Genomic DNA, 11,519 nt, shown 5'->3' with positions numbered 1-11,519 from the left:
TGTCATATCAACCAATGAGAAAATAACTATGACTTTTTCAACGACTTACATTAATCACGGTTCATCTCTTCAATAAATTCTCAAGCTCTGAATCATAGATACCATGTTACCAACAACGCTTCATCGGAGTTTCATCGGCCAGAAATAAAATATTTGCAAAATAAAATGGGTATTTATTAAGGGCGTTTTCAAAAATATAACAACAGCCAAAAATACGTTTTCCACGGTACGCTTAAATTAACCTGTGACGAGCCAAATGCCCATCAAATTCCATTTGCTTATATTTCTTTGACTAGGGTTCCGATTGTACCCGTGATGTCATGTTCCGTGTTGCCATTGCGGATGGCCCGGTTTGGATTCCCTCGACGGTCATGGTGCCCCCAATTTCTGCGTAGAGATGCTACAAGCCGTGGCCCCAATTTCCGCGTAGGGTTGCAACGGTCACGGTGGCCTCAATTTCACGGGAAGAACAATTTCCTACAAGGCGTGGAGAATCATACATCTTGTAAGTCGCATAATTTATTTATATATTTTTTTTGAATTCATGGCGGTAATTGTTAGTTTTAATCTATGGGAGAGCCAAATCAATTATTGTAGTTTCCACTATAACATCAAGAGTACATCCAACTACCTTCAAGTCGATATACGTCAAGGTAGGGGTGGGGAATCTACTTCCTGAGCATCCACCACAGCAAGCTAGTGTACTCAATAAGATTTGAACTACTGTCTCCCAAGCTTTGCCCAAATAAACTTACCCTCAAACCACACACATCACTATACAAACGGCAAAACCTATTACGGGTCGAAACAAAAACTTTTCTAAGAGCACAGACGCATCAATTGCAACAACGACGGCCTCACAGCTTCCTCACGTTGTTCATTCTAACGCTTATTTGCCAGATCAATTTCTTTATCCGGAAGACGTCAACCAACTTTGTCCAACATATTCACACAATACTAGGATCTAGACAGTGGTAAATCTACAAACTGACACACAAAACACACCAATATTTTCTACACCAGAAATTTTCACACACATCTAATCTACAACTATAATTATAGACTAATAAAACTAAAACTCAATACTCTCACTCATGGCGCTTTTTATGAGTCAAGCCAGTACTTATTCTGATACTATGTTTGAAAATTAAAACAACGAAACAAACAAAAAAAAATTACACAGCACAAATATCACACTAATTTTATTAATCACATAAAACAATTACATATAAAACTTAGATCTGACATAACTCCAACTTATAACTTAAAAATCAAGTGCGACTCAACTATGTACATAATATGGAGGAATTACTAGTGCAAGTATACGTGGATTAGGCATTACAGTTGGACACCGTAATGAAAAATTTCGAAATTTTCGGGAGGTGCAGGAAGGAAGTTACCAAGATCGAAGGGAGGGTTGTACTTCGCAAAGCGTCTTTTCTCGATGTCAAGGATTTATCTGCAGCGCTGGATATCGTCTATACGAATTGCTGCAACAGAAGGTGAATTTTCAGCTCGTCAGTAGCGACCACATGGATCAAGGTGAAATAATGAATTTGCATGATTGATGTCGTGAAGAATTCCTTGGCTTTGTTCTAAAATCCATGCCATGTCATGTCATTACTATGTAAGTAGTTATAGCAACCGTGAATTGATCTGTTATTGCAGAAACGGGCCAGGGTTTACGTAGCCGTCCTTCTCATTTAGAATGGAAATATTTGCTCCCCTCGCTGGAATACGTTAGTAAGGATTCAGAGCACCGAATCAACTTCGAGTGGCTTACTGAGATGGGAATCCCCGGCGTTGTAGTGGTGACAAAAAACCACCCCCGAGAATTCCTTCTGAAAGAGCTTTCAATTCAAATCCCCGGAAAGGGCGATGTTCGTTTCCTGTGCAACTCGTGGATCTATCCCAAGTTGATGACTCTCATCCACTCCGATCTAATCGCTGAACGAGTCTTCTTTGCAAATAATGTACATAACGTCTAATTTCATTAAATTACATACGCTTCTCATCACACTCCCCGTCTGAAATGAAAATATTAATATTTATGTATCCATTTGTGCAGAGCTATCTTCCGGATGAAACGCGGTTAGGTCTGGAGGCTTTGAGGAAGGTAGAGCTGGTGAGATTGAGAGGAAATGGAACGGGCAAAAGGAATAAATGGGATCGCATTTATGACTACGATGTTTGCAATGATCTGGGCGATCTTGACACCAGGAAGAGTTAGAAAGGAAAGTGTTGCGGGGATCGCCGGAATTGCCATATCCCCGCAGGTGTAGAACTTGTCGTCGGCGTTCTAAAACCAGTAACTACCTGCTGCCCATCCGTTAGACGATCAAATTAAAATGTAGTTACTATATATAATCTCAATAGAACTTACGCTTTATTTGCATGTCAGGCTTCCGAGAGCATGAGCCTTAAACAGAGCTTTTATATTCCCTCAGGGGAACAATTTCCGCAGGAGTGCCTTTCAGACTTAGCTCATTTCCTCAAAGCTTTCACTAAAGTAGTTATACCCGCCAATAGGGTTGGAATTACTAGTGTAGTTATACCCGCCAATAGGGTTGGAATTTGACGGGCGAGGACATTGTAACCGTAAAATACGTTTAATAATTTTATATTGCCTTTTGACACGATGTGTTTTGAAACTTCAAGAACGTTTTTGTGACGGTTTATTTTCTTTCAAACCCGTCATTAATATCTTTATACATAATTACTTATTTTCCAACAGCTGCCCTCTCACGCAGGCACGTTCCAACTCTTCGATGTAATTAATGAGGTCCACCGATCTACATTCAATTCCACCCTAAATGACATGTTTAACAATTCTTTGGGTTATTGCATGTGCATTTATTAGTGGAGTTATCGGTCATTTAACAGAAAAATTAACTAATAAAAATATTAATATCAGAATCCAGTAGCAATGAAAAATAAACCAAAACGAGGAAACTAGAAAAAATGGGTTAGGTTTATCTTAGAAAATTTTATAGCGGTTAAATGATAACTTTGGATTGTGTTTAGGTTAGCAAATGGTTTATCTCAGAAAACTTTATAATAGCTAAATGATATCTTTGGATTATGTAATATCAGAATCCAGTAGCAATGAAAAATAAACATAATCAGAATCCAGTAGCAATGAAAAATAAACCAAAACGAGGAAACTAGAAAAGATGGGGTAGGTTTATCTTAGAAAATTTTATAGCAGTTAAATGATAACTTTGGATTGTGTTTAGGTTAGCAAATGGTTTATCTTAGAAAATTTTATAATAGTTAAATGATATCTTTGGATTATGTTTAGGTTTAGGAAATTTTATAAAGAGTGAATTATATTTTTATATAGATTTTTGTGTTTTTTTATGGGTAAGTAATATTTTGTGAATTTTTATAAAATGTATTTTTATTAGAACACTTTACAGATGGTTATTTATTTCTCATTATTAAAAATAAATAATAGATCGTACTAGTTGCATTTAATTACAAGATGGTGTTTATTCATTACTAATGGCTAGTGCTTTCATCTTTTAACATTGCAATGAAAGCTATTTATTTATTTTTATTTTTTACATTCTTGTTTCTAAATTAATTTTTAATATATTTTTTTTTAATTGTTTTACGTGAAAAGTAAGTATGGTTTATTATAAAGTAGCTTTGGAGTGCCAACTACTAGGTGAAGTAACATCTTTTTAATTGTGTTGAAATGAAGCAAGTATGGTTTATTATAACGTTGTCATGAAGTGCCAATTATGAGATGATTAACTTCACCTGTTTTATTATAATGTCGTTATTAAATCCTAATTGAGGTGATAAATTTCACTTTGTTGTAGCCTTTGGTTTTTATTTTTATGTTAATTGTTTAATTTAAAATTTAGTAAATATTTCATAATAAATTGTGGAAAAAAAAATTAAAAATAATTTTAGTTTTAATTAATATTACTCTCTCAAGAAATTCTCAATTAAATTTAGCCTCAATTTGATATGAGTTATAATTATGGCCAAGAAAGAATTAAGTGAAAGAAAGGAGTTGACAGTTTTATTCAAATGTAAGAGAAGGAAAAATAGTGAAAATGTGTTTGAGGAATAGAATATAAAGAGTATATTGTAGAATTTTATGAGATGTAATTTTACATAAAAATGAGGAGGAAAAAAGAATTCCAACCTTCCAAATATGCTAAAAATTTACAATGTAAAATGAGATAAATTTACATAAGCTGCATTTTAGAGGAAGTATCTCAATCCGTGCTCTAAAATGATGAGAAACGAACACATAAAACAAAGAAAGAAAGGGAAATTAGTTTTAAATGATAAGAAATTAGCACACAAAACAAAGAAAAAAGGGAAGTTAGTTTGAGGATGAGACATTAGGAGTGGAGTGGAGGCAAACCCTATAATTTCACATGAAAATTAGAATATGTGCACCATGAGATGAGTGAAATTATATGAGGGTGACATGATAGCCATGCTCAAGGTAAAGGGTAAGGGTACTTTAAAAGATGATGAAGAAGATATAGCAGTTATTGACTATAGATTTACTATTACATATATGGGAAAGAGGACCACAAATTATTAGAGAATCTACAAACTTTTAATGTAGGATGGAAATGGAAAATGTAATTTAATCAACGTTGCCTTATACCAGCATTTTTGGGTGGAAATGGAAAATGTAATTTAATCAATTTTGTCTTATACAACATTTTTGGGTTGATTTCACTAAACTAGTTTTTGCTACAAGTTGATGATGTATAAATCATTTGTATTTGTATATCTATGTTAACAATTTCACCACTGGTTATTTGGAAAGCTCTGTAATGGGATAAAACTTATTTTCAAAAGGTTATGTAATAGGATAAAACTTTATTTTCAAAAGGCGTTGCTTTCTTTAGTTGGGTGGAGTCGTCATAGTAGCCCTCATGAGGGTTGGGATTTGGCAACTTAGGTAAAGAATGATACTTAATTGAGTCTAATTGGAATTAATAATAACAATTGTGTACAAATAATAATATGGATGTGTACAAAAATAAAAAATAATATGGTGTATAAATTAAATAAAAAATAAATGATTCTCTAAGAATGTCTAAAATACAAAAAATTCACCAAAAGGACTATATAATTTTTTGTACAAGACTTATAATGAAATACTTTTATTTAATTTTGAAAATTAATTTGATTTTCAATTTGGTTATTAAAAAATTTTGATATTAAAAAGAAAAATTAAAATAGAAAATATGTAATCATTATTAATTATAAATAAATAATAAGATTCAATAAGTTATTTGTGTGTTATGGTCATTTTGTATTTTTTCTAAAATATATTAATTTATGTTGTTGAAGGGTAAATTTTAACTCAAAATTTTATTGGTGAATGGTTAATTTATTATCAAAACATTATTACTGAAGGGAAAAATTTTAAACATAACATTATTTGTCGGGTAATATGAAGATCCAAAATGTCAAAAAAAAAAATTATTTGATGGGCAAAGAGAAATCCAAATTCCAACCCTGTCCGCCATAATTTCAGCTGTTAAGCCTGAGTTTGGCCGTTTGAAGGAAGTTCGTGGTCTCTATAGTAAGGGAATTTCATTTTGGCTAACATTACAGCCAGTTTAGCCAAAGAAGTCCTTCCCGGTCAGACGATGAAAGGGATTCTGAATACAGATGATCAAGCTATCCTCAAGTTTCTGCTTCCCACTATTATTAGCAGTTAGTGGATTAATCCCAAATTTGAATTTAATGCATTTTGGGCGCTATTAGTTATGTTTGATAATTACTGAATGAAATCAGTGTCTGTGCAATAGGGGATGACGCTGCATGGATGACAGAGAAAGAGTTTGCCCGCCAGACTCTTTTTGGAGGGAATCCGATGGTCATTCGATGTTTACAAGTATGAAGCAACCAAGATTATTAATACTAATAACGATACAAACTTCTTTATGTGATTACAGAGCTGTCCACTGTCCGGCCACCTGAACGCACAAATCTATGATTCCCAACAAAGTGCAATCGCAGCTCAACATATCCTTAAAAGCCTAGATGGTGTTGAAATTATAATTCCAACTGCCGCATCATTTATTCGAGAAAACCCGCCAGTCTCCCATCGCACCGCTTTTCACCAAGCGGTGGTTTTCCTCAAATGGCAGCGATAACAATCATCGATTGACACGTGCCACAGTAGTTTTGTTAAAACGGTTTTCATCGGAGCATAAAGTTCGACAGAAATGGGCCTTGCGATATTGTCAACAGCCGTCCGATTAATGAGGGGAAGATCAGTTCGACAGAAATGGGCCTTGCGATATTGTCAACAGCCGTCCGATTAATGAGGGGCAGATCAACGGTTGTGTACAGGCCTGCACCATGGAGCAACTTATGACTTGACGTGAAATGAATTTTGTTTGACCACCAGTAAAACAATAAATAAAATTAACTGAGGTTCGTAAATGTAGGTAAAAGATTTTAGTTTATTATGTACGGGAGTATGGCACAATTAAAAGAAAAGTATGGTCATGTTTTTTTTATTGTTAAAAAATATGCAATGTAATATGTAATATGTAGAAGCGTGAAAGCATGGGGGATTTTTTTTAAGGAAAGGAAATTGAAACACGCAGTAGCGTGCATATGAAAAAATTACACAGCAGTGAAATGTAATTTTCTCTTGGTAATGCACAGCAATGCAGAGAAGTTTTTTTGGTTGTTCATTTTTGAAATGTAAGGGGAAAACTCGCCGCAGCGAATGTATGAAGAATTTTTTTTTACAACAGCGTGAAGTAATGGTTTTGTTAGGTAACGCAATGTAATGTAAGAAATATTTACACACAACAGTGTAATATTGTGAAGACAGAGACATAGTAATTTGTTCTTTTTGTGGAACTGAACCGTTCCTGGTGTAATCCTTCTATTGAGAGGAAGATCTTTTATTTTGTAACAGCTACTGCAGTTTTATTAATGAACACAAAGTTTTATGAGTGTGTGAAAACTCTGTTCTTCTTCAGCAAACAACTTGTTAGCTTCCCTGTGTTAAGATCTTGTGACAAAACAGAGCATTGTTCTGTTCTGTTCAAGTTATTTTTGTTTTGGAATTAAACAGAAAATTTCCAACAGATGGCATCTCGGCAGAGGAGGTATTTAGTTCCTTCAGTTAAATTGTTAATTAGATTTAATGGTTCGTTAATGAATATACACTAGCATTATGAATATTCTTCCACAATACAATAGACGGACAACCAGTAAGCATGCATGCCCATATTAGCAGGCTATTAAATCGAATCGGCTCTTTACATTGGACTACTATGACGCATACATGCCCTACGTCAAGCTCGTGAACCAGCTTCCTACTGGGAAAGCCTACGCTACCCGTTCAATTTTCTTCCTGGCTGACACCGGAACTCTAAAGCCTGTGGCCATTGAGCTGTGTTTGCTTCCCACATCAGTGGGCTTGGGTTCAAGACAAGTCTACACTCCCGACGATAGCGGTGAAGATGAAGGGTGGTTATGGCAACTAGCCAAAGCTCATCAGTTGGTTAGCCATTGGTAAGAGATAACGATATCATTTGTGTTTTTTTAGTTTGAACTTGTTAGAAGATTACCAGCCACCTTTATCATATTCACATTTGTTGTGCTTTGTCTACAGAGATTATTAATAAAGTACTTGTTTTTTTCTTTCAAATGTAGGCTCAGGACTCATGCTAAGGTGGAGCCATTTACCATTGCTACCCATAGACTTTTAGGCAAACTGCACCCACTTCACAAGTTGCTCATCCCTCACTTTCGCTTGATCTTCTTAAAAGTAATATTATAACGATAACCATGTTGTAACTTTAATATTAAAAGTTAATATTATAACCATGTTGTAACTTTTGTGAGACTAATATATTAATGCACTAATATAATAAGCTTTGTCCAGCGCATGGTTGTGCCCGATCCAACTGATAAAGCAAAAGGTGTGAGACTTGTGACAAAAGATTATCCGTATGCAGTGAACGAGCTTGAAATATGGGTGGCCTTGAAATGTTGGGTTTTTGACTACACATCGTTGTATTACAAGGACAACCAAAGTGTAGAGAGCGATGGAGAAGTTCAAGCATGGCGGAAAGAGATAGTCAAGGTGGGTCACGGATATAAGTCGATTGCAGATTCCCTAAATATTCGGAATCGGACGGATATGGGCGCGATCAACTTTTTAACCGCGCTCATGTCGATCCCATTTCTGAATATTCAGGGAATCTGCAATCAACTTAAGCTCAAAGATAAGGGGATGGCACCAGATGAAAAGTGTGGAGGATGTGAAAAAGACATTGCCACACTCATTTGGATTGCTTCTGCCCACCATACAGCGGTCAATTTCGAGTAGTACGACTATGTGGGATTTATGCCCAATCACCCCAGTACCACCCGGAAACTTATCCCAGAGAAAGGATCCCCACAATACTTGGACTTCCTTCATGACCAGGAAGCCTATTTCCTAAAAACTGTGTCCAGTCAAAGCCCTGTGCCGCTACCATGGTTGTCCTGGAGCTTCTATCGCAGCATTCGACCAGCGAGGTATACCTGGGATAGGGCTCCGCCTCTTACTGGACATATGACTCTCGCCAGGGAAAATTTTAAGAACCCCCCCTAAATTTATAAATATAATAAATGGGCGAATCTCCATGGTATATAGGAAAAATGGAAGGCGATTTTATCAATAATATAATATTTATATATAATTTTTTGGCGAATCTCTCACCAGGCATGGCGAATATTTTACTCAATTTTAAAATCTTGTAAGATCTTGGCGAGTCTTTCACTAAATAATAAAACTTTGTAAAGTCCTAGTGAATCTTAGCATAGGCTACATGCTGGTTTAATTCCCCCATTTAAATAGGCTACATTCCAGGTGAATATCATGGGTCAATACCATGTGCCATTTTGGTGAATACCATGGGTCAATACCATGTGCCATTTTTATTTTTATTAATTCTAATATTAGGGTTAATAATGGTTTTTTGCATGGTATTAATAAGACTCTAGTCCATGGTATTTGTCCCATAGTATTTTGGCCATAGGTTTCACCTAAATATAACCCATTTTTTGAGTGTTCGTAAATATAAGGTGACTTATGGAGTAAATATAAAAAAATGTTTTATTTGTTTACCATACCTCTCGTTTATTTATATTTTTATTAATTTACCATACCTCTTTTACAAATATGGTATTTGGCCCAGAGGATTCACTTAAATAAAACCTCTTTCTTGAGCCTTCATAAATAGAACGAGGGTTATGGACTAAATATAAAAAGAGGTTTTATTTATTTAAGATACGTCTAGTATATTTATATTTTTATTTATTTACCTTACCTTTTAAGTATAAAGAGAAGTTTTATTTATTTACCATACCTCCACTTTACTTATATTTTTATTTGTTTACACCCTTACATGTATATAAGGTGACTTATGGAGTAAATATAAAAAATGTTTTATTTATTTACCATACCTCTCATTTATTTATATTTTTATTAATTTACCATACCTCTTTTATAATATGGTATTTGGCCCATAGGATTCACTTAAATAAAACCTATTCTTGAAAATGGGCGAATGGATTCACTTAAATAAAACCTATTCTTGAAAATGGACGAATGGAAGGTTGTAAGTCCTAATTTCAAGGGCTAAATTTACCTTTTTTACCCTCTCCCTTAAAATAAGGTGGGCTATTTGAGGTGATTTGTAAAAATGTACTATGATACAAAATATTCGCCCACTAAAAATTTAAAACCCCTTAATTTCGCCAAAGGGCGAACATTCGCCCCTAAAATGATCCTTAACTCTCGCGTAGAAACAGCATTCCAACGCTTTCACTCCAAGCTACTTGAGATAGAGCAGAATATCGATAGTAGGAACAAAGATCTAAAGTTGAAAAACCAGCGCGGCCCCGCTGATACCCGTGCACTTCCGATACTGGTGAGACAAGTGTTGGGCTTACATTTCGAGGAATTCCCAACAACGTTATATGGTATATAGTGCCTTCACTCCGTCTTTATCCCTGAGGTCTGTCGTCCATCGTTAAGGACAGTATGCATGAGGTAGCCTGTCTCTATATAGTATATAGTTCCTTCACTCTGTCTCTATATAGTGTCTTCACTATTTTCTTTATGGTTGAATTGAGGCTTCTGTGATCCATAATAATTATAAGAAGAAATTTCAGCGTAAATCACATTCAGAAAATCATTGTCGACGCGTTTCGAACCAACCAGTGTGGTTCATCGTCAGGACAAGTTGAAAAAACAGATCTATCTTTGCCAATTAAATACTTAGAGCAGAGCTTCCAACAGCTAACTAGGACAATGTCTAAATTTGACTAGGGACGAGGGTCAACCAAACCAGTTATAAATTAAAAGTAAACAAGGGACCTATATATGAATTACATGAATAAAGTAAATTGAGTTAATTTGGTAGTTTCATAAATCGTTAAAAATAATTAACTAGAAAAATAGAAAATATAAATATTAGTATATAACTCTTAAAATTATAAATTACTTATTTATTTATTTAATATTTAATATTATTATTATTTGTTTATCTATTTATTATTATTATTATTATTATTATATATTTTAGGAGGATAAGTTTAAAGTTAGTTGTCCCCCTTGGAGCCTTCTCTTTTCCTTCCTCCTAGGGTGTCTCTTTCTTGCTCTGTGGTTTTTTGTTGGTCCTTTTCCTGACCTCCTCCTTCTTTTGAATTTGTCAGTTTTTTTTATTTTTAATAAAATCTTAACTAATATTCCTTTTATTAATTCACCTTCTTCTTCTTCTTAAATGAAATCTTAACTAATATTCTTTTTATTAAATCACCATCTTTTCTTTTATATATATATATATATATATATATATATATATATATATATATATATATATATATATATATATATAAACTGAATATTATTTTATTCTAGTATATTTAGTTATTATTTTATTTTTACATATCTTTATTTATTTATGTATTTATTTATTTTTATTTTTATTTTTTATTTTTTATTTTTTTTTTACAACTAACTTTAAACTTATCCTCCTAAAATATATAATAATAATAATATATAAATAAATAAATAATTTATAATTTTAAGTTATATACTAATATTTATATTTTCTATTTTTCTAGTTAATTACTTTTAACGATTTATGAAACTACCAAATTAATTAAATTTACTTTATTCATGTAATTCATATATAGGTCCCTTGTTTACTTTTAATTTATAATAATTCATATACAGGTCCCTTGTTTAGTTTTAATTTATAACTGGTTTGGTTGACCCTGGTCCCTAGTCAAATTTAGACGTTGTCCTAGTTAGCCGTTGGAAGCTCTACTCTAAGTATTTAACTGGCAAAGATAGATCTGTTTTTTCAACTTGTCCTAACGATGAAGCACACTGGTTGGTTCGAAACGCGTCGATAATGATTTTCTGAATGTGATTTACGCCGAAATTTCTTCTTATAATTGTTTTCTTTATGTTTGAGTGAAATTATGTCCATGAATAAGCGCATTGAAAA

The 11,519-nt window shown here is 33.7% G+C and overlaps 1 protein-coding gene across 1 annotated transcript; it reads left to right on the top strand.

Annotated features, from left to right (window-relative positions):
• The first annotated feature begins 315 nt into the window (after positions 1-315).
• On the top strand, positions 316-8,344 carry LOC149248064 (linoleate 9S-lipoxygenase A-like). The gene is made up of 10 exons (XM_089447319.1): positions 316-505; positions 1,345-1,542; positions 1,669-1,973; positions 2,069-2,225; positions 5,599-5,700; positions 5,796-5,881; positions 5,943-6,082; positions 7,082-7,115; positions 7,247-7,513; positions 7,898-8,344. Exons 1-10 carry the CDS (start codon positions 316-318, stop codon positions 8,342-8,344), a joined length of 1,926 nt encoding a protein of 641 aa, XP_089303445.1.
• The last annotated feature ends 3,175 nt before the right edge of the window (positions 8,345-11,519 follow it).

Source organism: Pinus tabuliformis, chromosome 7, assembly GCF_031772625.1.
Source record: "Pinus tabuliformis cultivar Carrire ecotype Pingquan chromosome 7, CPIR1, whole genome shotgun sequence".
In the NCBI taxonomy this organism is placed as follows: Eukaryota; Viridiplantae; Streptophyta; class Pinopsida; order Pinales; family Pinaceae; genus Pinus; species Pinus tabuliformis.
This window is presented reverse-complemented; position numbering and strand designations above follow the sequence as displayed.